Here is a 19,353-nt window from a genome sequence, read left to right on the forward strand (position 1 = left end):
TTGGATAAATGTATACATAAAAGAGATCTCAACTACTTAAAAAAAATTTAATTTGCATTTAGTACAAGGAGGTCACAATGGCTCGTGTCCATTAGATTTCAAATCAGGTGGTTATAAGTGTGTCATTGACAAGGTTCAATATTCAAGAAAAATTTCTCAAACTTTATGACACAACTCAAGATGTCCAATTTGAGATGAGATGACTACAAGTATTTGTGACATCCTTATAAAGTAGAAGGTCTCATAGTATACAATTCATTTCAGTAAAAAGCCCTATTAATACATTTTATTCATCACCACAATAATAATAGAAATGTGCACCATGGACATTTAATCTAGTAAACATGTAACAGGTGAAGAGCTGGTCTCAACCCACCATGCCTCTCCCTGCTAATCCAATAACCTTGTTAAAGAGCTGGTCTCAACCATCTCCCTACCAGCTCAAATAGGGAAGATTGATAACATCGAGTTACGCTGAGTGAGAGAGAGAGAGAGAGAGAGAGAGAGAGAGAGAGCTGGTTAGTATTGCTAGCCCTATCCTCTGGAGAATGGGTCGGGGGTTTGGGCTCGGGTCCCATAATTTTTTTTTTGGGTCCAGGTCCTGGCCGAACCTAGACCAGACTCGAACCGACCCGACCCATTGCCACCTCTAGACCATTTGCTTCTACATTGCACTAGTTACTTATGATCTATGGATTTGGGCATTAGGGAAGTAGGATTTCTACCTTTGATGCTCGAGATCGGCTACAAACATCAATCATTTCAATTTGCCATTGTTATCTAAGATCAGAAGGATAGTATGGATTAGAGCTGCAATATTACGGGAAACTTGGAAAAGAGAGATAAAAGAATCTTTAGGGGGAGTGTTATGGAAATAGACAAGTTGGAGAGTAGGATTATGGAGACTATGTCAGTCTGAGTGCTTACTGCGTGGGAATGTTAGGATATTTCTAAATTGTACGTCTTAATTAATAGATTTGACATTGTTAGACTAACTTTTAAATGGACAGAAAATTATTAAAGAAAGATGAATAACCCAATTTATTGGAGGGGAATTCATGAATGCTACCAAGTGGTGGTGCACAAAAGAACAACGGGTTCCTTGGAAATTAAGATCTCTGTGGTTTGAGATCATGCCCATATTTGAGGGCTTAATGGCTTCTTTTAAGCATGTTTACAGAGAAGCGATTAAGGAAGCAGATGATTTGGCAAAGCAAGGGGTTGGAGACTAGAGCTATATCTGAGTGTTTTTTATTGGTTGGTGTAACTCAAGACTGTATAATTTATGAAGACAAGCTACCTGAGCAGAATGGAATGAACCAAAACCATAGAAGATTGAGGATTATAGTTTACCATAAACATGAAGAAGAACCAGATTCATGAAGTCACGTCACTTAATCCCAGCACAATTTCAGGAACTGTAGAGCTTTAATCAACATATTCGAAATAGGTCAACCAGGTCTAGCTTCTCGTTCTACAGAACAGCAAAGGAATCATGGGAAATTCCAAAAAAGCGCATACACAAACACTGATGACCAAACCAATAAATCTCTCCCATGATATTTGAACACAAACTCAAGAAGCATTGGAAATTAAAACCTAATTCAGGGAGTTTAGCAACCAAGAAGTAAATTTTTTTTTTTTTTTTGAGAATGCTGACATTGTATTACTATAATCACAATGTTACAAGAGAAAAGCCCCCCTAAGGGAACCCAGACAAACACTTTAAAAGCTTGGACTCCTAAGAGGAAAGCAACTGTCCTTTTTCTACTCGGTCAAGGGATTACAGGCTCCTTCTTTAGCAAGACCATCCGCTTGAGAACTAATCTCGTGCCAAATATGACTCCATGAGATCGAAATCCCTGAACAAAAATGGGGGATTTCTTCAAAAATATGAGCTAGGGTTCATGAATAGGGGGTGACTGCAGAGGCCCAGCAGATTACATTGAGTGTCTCCGTCTGCAATGAGAGGTAGAGGCCATCTGTGGGCATAGAGTCCAAGGCCTTCAAGATGGGCAAGAGCTTCTGCTGATTGGGCATCGGAGTGTCTGATAGATTTGGAGAAAGAGGCTAGGATATGGCCCTCATTGCTCCGAAAAAGGCCACCGATGCCTGCCTGGCCAGGATTACCCAGGGAACACCCATCAAAGTTGAACTTGATGGTCCCCAAGCTAGGGGGAGATCAAAGGAAGACCGGGAAACCCTGGCCTACGAGAGGTGGAAGAGGGGCTGCCAATTGAGCTGGAATGCCGACTGGTGAACACCTTTGAAGACTTTGTGGTTGGATGCCCAAAATGAGACAAGGGACTTGATCTTTTCAAAGAGAACTTCAGGGGACTTGTATAGACCTTGGAAGATCCGATTGTTTCGCTAGTCCAGACAGTCCAGAGAAGCCCAAAAATTCAAGCCTTCCAGAGAAGGTGACCTGACTTCACCCAAGGGTAAAAGATGAAAGGAAGAGAAGAGCTGAGGTATAGATTGTGGTGTCACCCAAAACCAGTGGAAAAGATTGAGAAGGAGATTCCAAAGAGAATAGGCGAGTGGGCAGTGTATAAAGAGGTGCACATTTGTCTCCTCCACCTCGAGACACATCATGCACCGGAGGAGGATGAGGAGGCCTCTTATCTGAAGGAGATCGACAGTTAAAGCTCTTTGGTGAAGGGACAAATAGGTGAAGAACTGAATTTTAGGTGGCACAAGGGAGAACCAAGCCCGAGCTGCTATGGAGGGAGGGTTTAGAAGAAAGGTAGGTGGTTGAGTGACTTTGTGGTAGAAAGATGAAACCCAGAAGAACCATCATGGAGAGGGGCACCACAGTGCCCTGCATGGGGATTAACGACACTTTGAGACACAAAAGGAATCATGGGAACATTCCTTGTATACTACTATCCCACTCTCTTGCCAATATTATTCATCTTGAACATGAACTCGATAAATTTTCTCAATAATGGCATAAAACCCAAATAAAAACAGAATAAGAACTATAAAAACACCATTTACCATAGCAGAAGGAACACCTCATTCAAGCAACAGGGTGCATAAATGGCGATTCTCATTCATTTCTCAAACAATATAAAAGAACAAGCAAGTTCCCCGATTTTCATATGCTTTGTACAATTGCTCATGATGGAGACATGCAAAAAGAATCGTAACAAAGAGCATCTGAATTCATAGGTATGCACATCTGTGAGTACACATGGCTACACCTATAAAAGCCAATGCGCTAAAGTGGGATCAGCTCTAAAAGAACATGTATGAATATGTGTATGAATGGCTCCTCTCAAAGCCGAGCATTAAATCAGGAGCAACAATGATGTACAATATGCCCCCCACACATACTCTGCCAGGAAGGAAGTATGTTTTTAAACCGCACACTATCACATCTTTTTATCGCTACTAAAAGCCATAGCTGTAAAATAATAAAATAATGGTGAATGAAAAGAATGAGTAAAACCTGGAGAATTCTAAAGTGGAGGAGCAAACAACCCAAGATTCGAGACACTTAAAAGATCACAAACCATAATCTCCTTCATATGAGGTTGAAATGTCAAATATCATAGGCATATAAGGCCACAAGAAAATCAATCAATTCTTGGGAGTGAATATATATGAAACAAGTATTCTACGTTCAGAAAAACCATGTCAACCATTGAGGAAGCAAACAAAAGGAGATAATGAAGAGTAATATCAAACAAATTCATGGGAAAGGAACCATGTAACTTGAAAGAAACAGAAAGGATATAGTAGTCAAGGCCACAGCCTAAAAGCCAGCAAAACATGAAGTCTTCTATACACTACGTTGTTTGTTTTAGAAATTTACATGCAACCAGTGAAAAAAAACAATAAATAACAAAGCCTCCACAAGCTTTGGGGGAAGGAACGAAGAGGACAGAGAAGTGAGAAAGATGTTGCAATAGGAACACAGATTCATGATATTTCATTATATAAGAGTTAACATACTTTGGTTTTTTAAATGAACTTCTAGTAATGCCCTAGATATATTTACAGAAGTTACAGAATTGTAAAAATCAACCACTAAAAATATAAAAAATTATAGTAGCCTGCTCAAGGGATGTAAATGGCATTCGTAATATTCACCCTCAAGATGTACATCAGTCCGGATCATGGACAGCTTGCTCTTCAAGCCTCTTTGCCGTTCTTTAGTGAGCACTTCAGTATATATGTCGGCAACTTGATCCTTAGTTCTGATTAATCTTCCTTCAATCTCCTTATCTCAATCTTTTCTCTAATAAAATGATGATCAACCTAAACATGTTTGTTGTACCATACAATACTGGACTCATCGCTATGGCCAGTGCACTTTGATTGTCATAGCAGAGAATGTTGCTGCACAATGTTTAACTAAGGGCAGTTGCAATTCTCCTAATCCAATTCATTTCAGCAGTTACAAGTGCCATAGCTCTACATTCTGCTTCCGAACTTGATCTAGCCACAGTATGTTGCTTTCTACCGTACCAAGAGACCAAGTTGTTCCCAACAAATACACGATTCCCAGTAACTGATCTTCTTATAGGGCAATCTCCTGCCCAATTGGGATCTGAAAGGCAAAAATAGCAAAAGGATTAATCGTCTGTGGATTAATTTTCCAATACACTAGCCCATCATTTGATTATTATTTTTTTTAATCTACATTCCATCATTTGATGTTGCCTTTATATATTGGGAAATTATAAAAAATATACCTTAATTTTTGGATTATTGAAAATAAACCCTAAACTTTTCAAAACCTCATCCATACCCCTTTTTGGGTGAGTAGACGAAAGTAGCCTTCACGGTAGTCTTAGAACCATGAAGGCATCACAGTCTTTTGAAAACCCGGATGGTCATAGCGGGTTGTAAGTCAAATGAAGTTTTGAAGCATCACGGGACTTAAAGAACCATTATGGTTTATTGGACCATCACGGTTCTAATTTAACTGTTATACTCTTATCTAAGTATCACAGCTTTTTAAGTGTTGTGATGCCTTACCAACCATTACAGCTATTTAGGTGTCATGATGCCTCTTAACGACCATCACGGCTGTTTAAGGGCTGTGATGCCTCAAAACATTAAACCGCTCATGACCATCACGGTAGTGAGTCTACCGTGATGTCTTCACGGTTCTATGACCACCGTGAAAGCTATTTTGGTAAAAAAAAAAGCAAAAAACTGAAGAAAAGGTGTATGGATGAGGACTTTAAAAAGTTTGAGGTTTATTTCCAATAATCCAAAAATTAAGGTATAGTTTAGATAGTTTCCCTTATATATTCAATCTTCTCTTAATTGCTTCCATGTGTTCAGACATCGGACAGTGCATGAACAGACTAACCTGATTGACTGCATAAGTTATATCAGTTTTGTAAAAATTCGATACTGCAAAGCTCCCACCATGTTGTGATGGTCATGTGCATTCGCAATAAAGCTTCCAAAATCTTCATTATCTCGAAAGTCTTTCGTTCAACACAGCAGGTGCAGCTATTGGCTTGGCATCAAGCATATTCGTCCTTTTTAACAAATTGATCGTGCATTTATGATGGCCCAATGTCAACCTATCTGGCTTTCTTTCAACCTCAATCCTAAGAAAAATATTGCAACCTTCCAAGGTCCTTCATTTGAAAGCTTCTGAAAGAACCCACTTTAATTTTGAGATTGCTTTCATTGCACCTTCCTGTGAATACAATTTCATCTACATAAAAAATACGTATTGCAATGTAATTATCTCCGTCTTAATGAACAACGAGTGATCAGCTGTGCTCTTGATGAAACCATGCTTCTTCACAACTCGCAAAGTTACCGAACCAGGCTCTTGAATCCTGCTTTAGACCATTGCCCCGTTCAACTTGCAAACCATGAGGCTAGGGTCTCCTTCAGCAAATCTTGGAGGCTGATCGATGTAGACTTATTCTCTAAGGTCTCCATGTCAAAATGCATTCTTGACATCCATCTGTGTTTGTTCTCAAACAAATGCAAGAGCTAAAGACAGCAGGGCTAAGGATTTCATCGTAATCTTTAGCAACAAGTTTACCTTCATATCTGTCAACACTTCCATCTGGTTTAAATTTAATTTTGTAAACCCATTTACTTCCTACACATTCTTTTCTGTTGGTCTTAACACAACCATCTATGCCCACATTTGTACAATGCTTTCATCTCTTCATTCATACTTTGTCCTTCTCCTGTCCTTCTTTGATTCTTCATAGGTATCAGGGGTCACTTTCTTTTAGAGCATGTTTGACTGGGGAAGTGAGGGCTGCCAAAGCCCCCTCTCCCAAAAATCATAGACGGCGCAACATGAAATCCATGGTTTCCTAAAAAGGAGGCATTTTAAGGGGAATATGGAATGCCGCACTTCCATATTGCAGAATCAATGCTCCCGTAACAAATGTGGGAGGCTAAATTGGTGTAACTTGGGTCTTCCAATCCCAAAAAGCTCCAACCAATCAAAACATTTTCTCCTCTTTTAACCAAAAAAAAAGTGGTAACAGGCTCACGTTTCATTTTTTATTAGGATTTTTGGAGGAAGAAGATTCATTTTGAGAGGAAAAATAGAGATATGCTTGATTTTAGTCTCTCCTTCTCTTTTAGGACAGAAATAAAATCAACTTACAAATATCAACTCTCTAAGAAATAGATGTGGATTAGGGTTAAGACCGCTGCAAGAAATAAGGGCAAAGTGAAGAATCAAATTAGAGAGTAGTTATACTATTTTTTATCAGGGTTGCTTTACGAGAGGACTTAAGGTTAGGGTCTTTTAGAAGATTAGATATTAGGGTCTAGGCAGATCGATTAGGGTTTTCAGGATAGGATTTAAATGGTGAGAAAATATCAGGAAAGGAGATGATCGAGACACATTAGTTGTCGTTTTGAAGAAATACGAGAAGCAGGGATAAGAGCGAGGGAGAAATAAGTGAAGGAAAAAAGAGATTATGGGTTACCTTGATTGATTATGATTGCGCTGAGAAGATCTGTGACCCTGCTCTGATACCTTGAAAGAAAACAAAAAATTGCATAACCTCCACAAGCTTTTGGGGAAAGAACACATATAGGAACGAGAAGCGGGCAAGACATCCCAACAGGGACACATACAAAATTACAAAAATCCAAACAAGGAGTGAAAATGACGTTCTTAATAACTAGGTGAGAAAACTTCAACACATAGTTACTCCAAAGAAACATACAAATGGAAACACAAACAGATTTGGTTGAGAGAGAGGACAAAAAGCTGAGGAAACAGAAATAATCAGTGGCATATTTGGCTAATGTTAGTAGGTGCAAAGATGTCCTTATATTGGCACCCAAGGCAAGCCAACACATAACATTTGCTAACTCATTGTACATTCTACAATCATGACAAAAATAGACCACTCTCCCTTCATGCAAATCAAAGAAATCCTCAATTGCATCAACAAACTTTCTTTCTGAGCCTATCGAATAACATTCAAAAAGGCTTGCGAAAGGTTTCTAAGATGCGAACATGACTGAGGCCCCTCACCAGCCTTAAAGAATGTAGCCATCAATGTTTGTATGGCAACTGCCACAAGCCAAAGAACACTTGCTAGTATTTATTACATGTACAAACTGCTCATAACATTTCTGATTTCGAAAAAGATAAAATAGGCCTATGGGCCTATAGCTACAACTGTAGGCCAAGGACTAAAACACATCGTTAGGGGTAGTTTATTATTATGAAGTTTTTGCACATCATCTTTGAATCACCAGATGAAAATTTCAGAAAAAAAGATGAATTTTGAGCACTTAAAAACCTAGATCTGACTGTCCATCAAATGTACACTGCATCCATTGTGGAGCAGAATTAATTATAGATCCATTAAGGGTGCAATTGCAATTATTATTCCTGCTGTTGCTGTTTTTCTTTTGGTCGTCGTCGTCGTTTTAGAGAGTGATAGCTAGGACGTATAGAGATGACCTGTAAATCTTGGGGTCAAACAAACCCTTCTAAGGCCCTTAGGCCTAGGCTACAGAATAGACCCATCGACCTAAAAATCTTTTCCCTTCTGATTTCATCAAAAAACTTACACAGCGATTCACACATTTCCCAGTTTTCCTTCAACAGACCTGTTGGCATATCTAAGACTTAGCTTCCTAACCATCTTTGGGATTTGTTTTGGGCAATTGTCCAATTGCTTTCAGGCACATATCAAATTCACATGTAAATCTCATCACCCAAGCCCCCAACAGGTTTTTTCCCTTAAATCCTTTCCAAAGACTTATCATAGAACTATCCATAACAGCCATCTTATAATGCTTGTCCAGCAATATTCAATTATAAAACTTGTTGGGATTAATTAAATTAATTTCCTAGGGCCTGCTTGGGTACCTGGATTGGACTCTCCAAGATAAGCAATCCAGGTATTGGGCCCTTATCCCTTGTTTGGGTAACAGATTCACACATGGATAGCTGAATCCAGGAGAGTGGCCAATCCACATTTTTGGGCCAAACACATGGATAATACTATTAATAGGGCTATCCACGATTTTTTGGATTGGCCAATCCACGTTGGACCCGAAATTTTACAATTCATTCAAATTAATTTAGAACATTGAGGTCCGCGAATCACAAAGAATCTTACTTAAATATTATATTATCTATAACAATATATATATAAATAACATAAATATATAAATATGTAATAAATACCATAATATAATATGTAATATAATGTATTTTATATTTATTTTATTAATGTACATTTCTTCATCCCTTAAGGAGAAAGTGTTTTGTTATACAATATAATATAATATTTTTATAATATAATATATGCTATTATATGATACAAATAATATATATATATTATATAATATAATATAATATATATATATAGTATATAAATATCATATATTACATATATCATTAATAAAATAAATATAAATATATAATACATATAATAAAATATAGTATCATACAAATTATACTAGATATATAACATATACTTTATATATTTATTATATAATATTATATATGTATATATTTATATACCATGTATAATATATTTATGTGTTATACTATAATATTATATATTTCCTCTAATATTATATACTATAGCATAATATAAAATAATATATTATTTATATATTATATATTAATTATTATTGCACGAACCAAACGTACCCTAATACAATCTCTGGAATGCAAGATATCTATACATATGGATACAATGGAAATGAATAAGAAAAAAATAAGGATTTCATCTTAGTTAAGAAATAATATTGAAGTTTGGAATCAATGGAAGAAGTTCATCAATATAAAATTAAATGTTGGGTAAAAATATAAAAACTGCAACTGAATATCCATGGATTCATATCGTTCAGGCAATCCAAACAGTGGACAGGCATATTCCATGTTTCTTATCAGGTGCTATCCAAACAGCAGACACCCCTATCCCAAGGACAACCAATTCCAGGATAACCCAATTCCAGGAGAAACCTATTCCCAGGACAAGCTTCTCCAGGTACCCAAATAGGCCCTTAAAGAATTCAAAAGTCCAGAATACCTTAATTCTTTCAACAATAAGAAAAAATACAGGAAGAGCGAAAATTATTTTATTTTTTTTTATGTCTTGAAGAGCAAAACCCCTGCCCCGCTGCGGGTCAGAAACTCCGAAAGAAACGGAGGACTTCATTCAGTGACTCCACGATCGCCTAGGCAGGCTACTCATTTTCTTGTTTCTCCACTCACCACTTTGGTCCTTCTTGCACAGGAATTTGCAGTGGGAGCCAGAATTTACTCCCCAATAATCGCTCTCCCCCCCCCCCCCCCCCCCCCTCAACACCACCCCCAAAAAAAAAACACTCTCTCTCAGTGATAGCAGTATGCTGCTGCCACCACCACTCTCTAGGGTTTCAGTAAACCTACGTTTCCTTTCGATACTTGGAAGTTAGAACAGAACTAAACCCAGATCATAAGAAACCTATGAGAACAGAACTAAACCCAGCTCATAAGAAACCTATGAGAAGAGAACCAATTCAACCATCAAGGGAAAAGAAGTAGCAATTTATTTTATGAATGGAATGATTAGAAATTAGAGCAAGACAAAGAAAATAAGAAAAAAAATACAATAAATAGGGCATCTTCTTCAATTATATGGGAATCAGTACAATGTAATGGCAAGACCCTGATTTCCACAAAGCAAAAGTAAAGCCATCTCTATTATGCAAGAGACCATCTCAATTCTGCACAACAATCGCGCCACCTTTCTTAAACACTTTTATTTGAACTAGTATTATGCACATGCACTGTACGTGATATTAGATATTAATTATTTTTATTTTACTTTTTATATTTTTCAATTATATTACTTCTTAGTTTTGTTAAACTATACACAACTATCATCCACATTATATTATTTTTTGTAATTAAAAATAAATATGTACTACTATATGAAAATTTCTCAATCATATTGTTTGCAGGAAAAAGAAAGAATTTATTTGCATTAATTATTTACAACTATCATCCACATTATCTTATTTTTGGTAATTAAAAAGAAATATGCACTACTATATAAAATTTTCTCAATCATATTGTTTGCAGGAAAAGGAAAGAATTTATTTGCATTAATTATTTTCATATAATAGGACACAATAATTTGTATCTTAGATAATAGATTTTTATCTGTGAGAATGAATTTATCAACTAATATAATTGTATTTAAATTGTATTATTTGCAAAAAGGCTGTAAAAAGAGGAATTATTACATTCTGGACAATATATTATAATTTGTAAAATCTATTTAGTTATAGGGTGTTGATTTGTCACGTCGAAAAAAATAGTGTGAGGGCCATTGTCAAAACTAATGCACATTCGTGAAATGGGTGAGAAAAATAAGCACGACACTCTTTGAAAATCTTAAGAGAATTGTATTTTAAAATATAACATATAACTATTTTTAGAACTAAACAAATATGATATGATCTATATGGAAGAAAAGAAATCCATTTTGAGATAGAGATATCAAGAGATTTAAGAATTTTGAAAACCAGAGAAGGTACATATGATTCCCTTCATTATCTCCTTTTTTTTTGTATTCTTTTTATTTCATGATCTTAAAAATCAAGCTTAAACCTAGTGGCATGATAAAGAGTCTGGCCCACAACATCCTAGTAATTGAGCACCAATCTGTTTCATTCTTCTAGGTTTATAATATCTTTCAAGAATTCAAGCATACAGGCTACTTGGAAGTTTCACCTAAATAAAACTTTTTGTGCATTACATGAGTAACCAATCATTAAATATCAGACCTCTGGCCCCCCTCTACTAATTAAGAGTTCCTATTTCTTGTGAATAGAAGAAGCCTTGTTGCAGTGGAAACATCTAGCTACAAGAGTTTGCCAAGATTCTTCGAACCAAATGCTACAAAGCTGTTTGCAAAGCCGTAAGGAAACATGCGTCCACAACTCATGTCTTAACATCAGATCGGCTGGGTCCAGCAGAAGTTTAACCAAAGGCCTAACAAATGATTTTATATACATGCATTACTACAATCTTTGTAACAGTATGTTTGATTCTATGACAATGCAGCAAAATATGGACTTTAGATGTCTCAGCAACTCAACAATATAGCCAAAATTTTAGTTGTTGCCTTGTTGGAAATGCTTGAGATTCTGAATCGTTTTAGGAATCAGAATCACGGCTGGTTAGAAGATTCATGTTTTCGGAATCAACATCTGTATAAAGGGAATTGCGAGAAACAAGATTTCTACTGTATAGGAATAGAGATTCAGTCTGAATGGAATTGAGATCTCTACATAAATGGAATCGAGATTCAGTCCTCTTTGAAATTGAGTTTCTGATCTATTTGGAATAGACCCCATATGGAATCAAGATTCCTTCATATATGGAATTGAGATTCCGATATCTTTCGAATCGAATTTCTAATTTAATGCTTCTCATAGGTTCTTGATTTATTTATTTTTGGAGTTCATGGCCCTATGTTTGTGTTTCTAATTTGATGAAGCTCTCATCATGTGTGGAATCCAGATTCAGCAAATGTAGAATCGAGATTCAACAATTGTGGAATCGCGAATCAATAAATATTAGAAACTATGAGTGTTGGAATCGAGATTACTGCCTTCACATAAACAGATTCCATGAAGATTCCTTGTCGGAATCACGACCTTGGGTTAGAGATTATGGTAACGATGGCTAAATGGTCCACCCACTTTCATAGGTAACTGTTAGCATAAAATCTTATTATTTTCCTGAGTCTATGGTCAGTACAAAGTATGTAACACTCCTTTCTGGAGAAGAACATTTCCGAGAAAATGATTTCTTTAGTGGGCAGTTAAGGAAGCATCAAAGGCAAATTATAAAATATCTGCAAAGGCCCACTTGGATGTTTATGGTGGCACCTCATTTAAATGCTTTAAATTGATGTTGAACAACGTAAATAGGCATTGAAGCCTAAAATGGATGATAGAGAATGGGTATATTCAACATTGATAGAAGTCACCAAAATTCTTCTAAGATATGCTTTGCCACAAAGAAGACTAAATAAGTAGGTGGACTTTTTGAACTATCTTTTGTTAATCACATGCCATTGTTCGTTTTACATTTTAACCTTTTTCTTTTCAAAACATAAGGCGATATAGTTGATATAGTTCTTATCTTCTGATTGCCCAGGCCTTGTCCTAGGTATTCAAAGTTATCATAATAGCCTTGAGGCAATGATGCTTCATATTTCTCCAGATGATGCCAATTTACCACCCATTGAATCTCGGTTGGAGATCCTTAGAGCACATATGCCTTCAAAAGCAAGCAGGTAAAAACGAACCCATTACCAAAACTTCATGGCCCATACTCCTACTACGGCACATGTAAATATACTACAACTTGCAAGGCCTTCATCATTGCATCTGTGACAGATATAAGCAGGCCTTCATGGCAGGAAACATTTCTAAAGCACTGAGTCATTCTACGGCAAAGGGCCAGCACAATCAAATCAAGGCCCTAAGGCCAAATGCCTTCAACAGTGTCAAATATGGGACACACATGCATGGTCCGAGCTGATTGCTTTGACTATGAACTACCTACCTAAGATCTCAGGAGCTTCGACAGAATCCTTAAGAGGAACTTTTCAAATAAATTTAAATAGAAGAAAAAGGTGTATTCTTTAATTGACACCAAAGACCGGTCTGGATGTTTTACTTAAACGAAGGGTATATTTTGTAATTTTCCCATGTCCATAATATATGTGTGACTAGTCTAACACAATAGACTAGCCACAAGTTCTATATCCTATTTCTCTCTAACACATTCTCTCCCCATTCTTCTTCTTTTTCGCTTCTCCTTTTCCTTCTCTTTACTTCTCTCTCATAAACAGATTGTACTTACAGATTCAAACCTAGATCTAGATCATTTTCCCAACTCGGTATTAGGGGCAAGGTCCAGATCTGAAGAAAAAATTGAAGTCAATTAGAAAGACTCTAGTCACATCGCTGATATCAGCAGTTGTATGGCCCTGAGAGCCTGATAATGTGAGGGAAGGAGTAACCCCAATAGATCTCATCCTTTGAAGATAATGGTGAGAAAACCCACATCTATTTATATATGCCAAGTCTTGGGGTTTTCCCTATCTGATCTGAGTTTTGAGACAGGTGCCAATATTTAGGTTTTCCTGATCCACTGGTTTGGATGATCCGATGATCGATCAAATTACATAGATTTGGTCAAACATATTTGGTCTTTCCTTTTTATGAGTGATCTCAAATAAATCTTAAGATATTTTATTCTGGTCACAACTATTTGACGTGGATCAAATAGTAACTCCCACAACTGGGATTGTATAATTGGCAGCCTTATGCACTGTTTAAGACAGTTGTGTGTACAGAGAGTATCTATGACTAAAGGGAGACCGGAAGGTATAACCAGATCTCAGTAACAGTTTGTCATTGTTTTTGGTGATTAATCTATCGTCTTGAAGAAGTAACGAGGCAAAAGCAATCACCACATATGGACTATCCTGATCTTCAAATCACTACTATAAAATCTGGTGGCACAAACATTTTGAAGTGGACGAGATCTGTACATTTGTTCCTTGCGGGACGAGATCTGTACACTTGTTCCTTGCAGGTAGGAAAATTTGGGTTATATTGAAGGACATATAGGGAAACCAGGTAAGAAGCCATTTTATGCAGATTAGGAAGCCAATGAAATGATATTTATGAACAGGACTTTGAGTTCTATGCAGTCAAACTTGAGTCACATATTCATGAAGTGTAGTTTCAAAAGAGTTATGGATACAATAGCTGAAGCCTATGCACAAAGGAGAAGAGTATCACAAAAATCTATGAGTTAGAGCAGCAAATCAACAACTTCCTTTTTTGGAGAGAGAGAGACAGCAAAGCAACAACTTCAAAAAAGAAGATTTATCAGTTGAAGATTACTAAGCTACTCTGCGGTGTTTTTGGAATGAACTAAATTACAACCAGCCCATAAACTGACGTAATTTCCAATTCAATGGTCGTGGTGGAGGCTGTAGTCCAGGTAACGAGTGGAATGCATGTCGCAGGGAACTCTAATTTGTAATCTTTATTTATTATTCAAATAAAAGGCAAAAAAATACCACATATATAAAAATCCTCACTTAACTATCATGTAAGGGTTTACGACCCGCGTAGTAGAGTGTCATCTTCACATCACTTTGTCTTAGGTTCCATCCAGCAGGATGGCTAAAAGTTTTTTTTAATATAGAAATATTGTGATTAGTTTATTCATGGCCCACAGCTGACAGTCCCCATGGCCATCCTCATAACTCAAAGGTCAAAGCCCATGTGACTTTGGTCAGGTCATTTATCATCATTCAAGTCACTTAGGGGTGTTTGTTTTTTGGCGGTGGCGGGGGCAGGGGGGGGGGGGGGTCACGTGGGTGCGAGGGTGAGTTGTTTATACTTCAAAAAAGATATGATACGTAATATCCTCTGTTGAGTTCAATATTATTAGATACTATGGCCAGCATGTCGACACGTGTCTAAGTGCCAACACATGTCAACATGTGATACCCAGCCAACGCAACCAGGGCATGATCGATATCTATGTTTTGGCTTGAGGGAAGTGTTGAAGTGCAATGGCTAGGTAGGGGCATAAATGGGATATGATATTTAATAAGGTTATAGCTTGGATTTCTTCATTTAGCCAAGGATATATTTTGTAACTTTTCCACGTCAATAGTATATAAGTGCGAGTGTGAGAGTGTGACTAGTTTAACACAATGAACTAATCCATATTTTATACCCTAATTCTCCCTCCTTTCTTCTTCTTTCTCTTCCCTTTCCTTCTCTCTTATACTGATGTTCTACTTGCATATTCTACCCTGGGATCTAGATCATATTTCCAACTCATGCCCATCCAGTCCAAAAGGTCCAAGAAGGCCCAGTCTACATGCTCCCTGATATTTATTTGCAATAAACAGGATGCGCCAATCAATGCGACTAAATGTATTTATCCAATGTTCTCACTTGCACTTGAGTTTTATCAATAATAGTAACTCACATATAAAAGAAAAAAATGAAGTTTTCATAGAAAACTAGAAAAGCAATGCTATGTTACTTGATTCACTTTTTTTTTTATATATATATAAGGAGTTTCAATTCCCCAATTTTACCGTACAAACAAATTCCTTCCAAGAACACAACTGTACACTCCATAAAATTGAGAATTCACCTTCCAACAACAAGCAAACAAACAATATCAATGTGTAGTACAAGCACGTCATTATTCACGTACCTGATAGGAAACAAGTAAGCTGAAACAAGCTACAAAAGAAAGTCTGGAATGACTTGGGCTTGTGGATCCACCTTTCTAGGACTCTCTGCTCTTCGCCAGCTCCTATGTTTTGTATTTTGATGATGACCATTCTTGTGTTTTTCATTGTCCTCATTCTTCCCTGAACTTTTATGTCGTCCTTTACCATGACTTTTGTGCTTGGTTCTCTTAGAACTAGGAGACCCATGCCTATTTTTCTCAATAGCCTCTGAATTTTCTTCGGGTGTATGCATATCCATGATATTTTTTTCTTTCCTATGGGATGAACTGCTCGAGGGGTCCCCTTTACCACTTAGAAGAACATCTCTGATCACACCAGCAAGCAAGTCTTCTTTTGATCCCTTCATTTGCTTCTCGGTTTGGGTAACCACCTCATCTCCATCATCTATCTTTACCACCACTGGCCTTGGCTTTGCACGAGTTGGCTTTTTGGAAACAAAGGTTTTCTCTGTAAGCCTCACCAGATCACTAGGAGCATTGGGGGTATCATTAGGAGCCTCAACAACATTTGCAGATGGATAGTCAAGATTAGATTCTGTTTCACCTTTACTTGGAGACAAATAAAATAACCCATGTCTTTTTCGATGTTCCTCTAACAAAGACTTGCCCTCTCCTGAAGGTTCAGGTTCTTGCTTTTGTTTATTAAGGAAGGAAATATTGTCCCATTCACCACTTTGTGGAGGCCCAATTGAAACCCCACTTGGAGAAAGAGGGTCCTCGCCTATAATAGCAGCCAATTCAGAAAGGTTTTGAGGGAGAGTGAGACCATCAGGTGCCTGAACTCTTTCCTGGGCATGCACAGAAACTGGAGTGAGCTCCTCTAAGAAGACACCATGCATCAGTTCGATAATTTCTGAAGATTCAGGAACTGAGTTTGCATTTTCTTCCCCTTCGTTCACCGCAAGAAACCCAGGACTATCTTCAAGCAAATCAACCAGACCAAGTAAATTACGTGCCCTCTCAAGCAGCTCCACGTCATCACTCTCCAATAATGGACCAATAGCCATCTTGATGAGATTAACCAGATGAAGAAGAGATTCCTTCTTGAAGATAAGCCCGTCATCTCTAAGGGCCTCTATTTCATCAAAATCTGCTAGAATTTCGCCTCCTACCGATTCAGAACCTTCAGCTGCCGAGCATGATTTCCCATCAGTTTCTGATACCTCTAAACCACCATTACCCACTTGTAAGCTCAAATCTTCACCCACTATCCTCTGGCTTCCACGGCTACCACTATGTAGATCACAGAGCATGTTTTCTTTTTTATTCATATACCCATGAAAGCAAAATACTAAAACTTTAAGTGCTGATTGGATATAAACAGCTCTAGACAATGGTGGCAAAAGAACAGTGCGAGGTTGAATCAAAGCCTCCATAATCTCAAAAGGGTCCTTCAAAAACTCAGAAAACTCCCCACAAATCCAAGCAGCAGCAGAGAGAACCCTGTGCAAAAATTGGTTCCCAAGAAGTGCAGGGTTGATCAATAGATCACGAGAAACTCGTACAAGCTCTGCTCTAGCATCTTCTACCCTCAGAGCGATGTCTATAAGCTGCCTTTCAATTTCTTGGCCATGTCGACAATGTGGGTTTCTCGATATATCACCTAAAAGTGCAACATACCAGTCAAAATCTGAAACCAATTGATAAAGGTTCCTACTACAAGTGGAAAGAACAGAACCCAATATTTTGTTAGAGAATTCTGGTTCGGACTTAAGTGCATAATGGACCAAAACCTGTGAAAACTCTACCAAATTCTCCTCTGATACCATGCCCATCACAAGATTCAGGGCCACCAACCGAATGCTTGGATCCTCATCATCCAGAGACTTAACAATGAGCTCCTTGTTTTCAAGAACTGCCCATAAGTGATTGGGCATTAGAGTGGAAAGAACCTGTAAACCCAAATACTTCAAATTTGGATCATCCTCCACAAGAAAGTCCCTGATTTTTTCTGCCGAGAGTTGAACTGCTGACTTGTAATCTGAAAGGCCCGAAACCACTGTTCTGATACATTCCAAAAGAAGTGACTTAGCCATTGTTTTCCTCATAAGATCGGATACTTGTTCTACAATCCTCTTAGCTAATCGAGGTTCTAGAGGTGCCAAAACAGCAAAAATCTTCAAAACCTTAATCAATACCCAGTTATTCTTTGAATCAACCAATAATCGATAAAACTCTGGAGCTAAAGGAAGATATGAAACTGGGTCATCCATTGTTAATTCACAAAACACCCCAATAACTGCCGAACTGGTTTGAACATCTGAGCGCTCTAAATTCTCCACTAAACGCTTAAATGCAACCCTAACAGCATCTGGGTACTTCTTAAAAATCCTCAAAACCACAGAAATGGCCTTCTTTTTCACATAAATCTTACTACTACCAAGTAAAGTGAAAATATCAGGGGTTAAATCTCTAGCAAGATCACATGTAGCAATAACAGATAAGCAATTCAAAGCTAGGCCTACTTCATATTCATTAGTGCCCCCTAAATCCTTTTTCAACTGATTGGTTATTAGTAATAAAACCTCAGTTTGCTCAGAGAAGCTTTGACAAGCAGCAAGATAACCAATCTTTTTATGGAAAAATCTAGGCATACTCATTACCTCTACGACATGGAAGGATGCCCAATTCATGTCGAAACCATGAAGCATGTTGAGATATGTGAGCTTTTGCAAGGCAATGGCTTTCATCTGGTGATCAGTTGATTTGATTTCCTTCCTAATATCTTCCATGGCTTTATTCAGGTACTGGGTTTCGCCAATCATTTGGATTCTAAGGCCTTTGATCAAATCCTCCAATGACCTCTGAAGAAGCGAATCAACAATTGCCGGAACCATAGCGGGGTTTATGAACCAGACCCGCTTGGAATCAACGGACAGCCAGTTAGTTCATGGATTCAAGTGGGTTTTCTGCACGAATTTGGATATGGGTTTTGTGCATAAATGGGGATTTAAAGTAGGGCGAGATATAGAGCAAAAGATGCATGGACTGGGCTTTCTGAATCAATGGAAGACCTGTCAGATCGCGGATTTAAAGGGATATTTTACAACTATGAGATGGGTTTTGTGTGTTGATGAGGATTTGACCTTATGAGAGATAGACTGGTTAAGTGAATTAGAAAGAGAATCACTGCGTGGATGAGAAGGGGAGATGCTTTGTATCGGACAAGTGCTAGATTTCAAGAGAGAAATTGTGGGTACAGATGAGAATCCGAGATGGGTTTTATCAGAAAGGCACTACTAAGCAGATGAAAATTTTAGGAGAGACAGGGGTGTTTGATGAGAGAGAAAACCTGCCAGAGATGGTTGTGAACTGAGTCGATATTCACAGGACACGATGTGAATTTTGATACACTTCTATTCGATAAGAAAGAGATTATATATATATATATATATATATATATAGATATATATGTGAGAAAGGACGTGAGAGAAACTACAGGCATAGATCTGGACTGGAATAAGTGACAGGAGAGAGATGCGATGGGTTTTCATCCGCTTTTCATCAGTGTTCACTATTCGACTGCACGAACCGGCGTTTGGCCGGGTCCAAGTAACCCGGAACCCGTCCGAGTA

The 19,353-nt window shown here is 37.6% G+C and overlaps 1 protein-coding gene across 4 annotated transcripts; it reads right to left on the bottom strand.

Moving 5' to 3' along the window:
- Positions 1-3,908: 3,908 nt before the first annotated feature.
- DELTA-ADR (delta-adaptin) lies at positions 3,909-19,146 on the bottom strand. 4 transcript variants are annotated; one of them, XR_016046844.1, is made up of 4 exons: positions 15,740-19,140; positions 6,936-6,978; positions 5,330-6,192; positions 3,909-4,558 (listed from the first exon to the last, which is right to left on the bottom strand). XR_016046844.1 is itself a non-coding variant. In XM_006842289.4 (2 exons), the coding sequence occupies exon 1, from the start codon at positions 18,613-18,615 to the stop codon at positions 15,769-15,771; it is 2,847 nt and encodes a 948-aa protein (XP_006842352.1). In that variant the 5' UTR covers positions 18,616-19,146; the 3' UTR covers positions 3,909-4,558; positions 15,740-15,768. The 4 variants fall into 4 exon arrangements, 1 of the variants encoding a protein (XP_006842352.1); XR_002280589.2 differs by having other exon boundaries at positions 6,936-6,985; XR_002280588.2 differs by having other exon boundaries at positions 5,330-6,985.
- Positions 19,147-19,353: the final 207 nt, after the last annotated feature.

Source organism: Amborella trichopoda, chromosome 13 (assembly GCF_054954075.1).
Source record: "Amborella trichopoda isolate Santa Cruz 75 chromosome 13, AtrichopodaSantaCruz75HAP2 v2.0, whole genome shotgun sequence".
NCBI classification, from domain to species: Eukaryota; Viridiplantae; Streptophyta; class Magnoliopsida; order Amborellales; family Amborellaceae; genus Amborella; species Amborella trichopoda.

Coding starts and splice junctions, on each gene's coding strand:
- DELTA-ADR (XM_006842289.4), bottom strand. CDS start 18,615: ATGGTTCCGGCAATTGTTGATTCGCTTCTTCAGAGGTCATTGGAGGAT.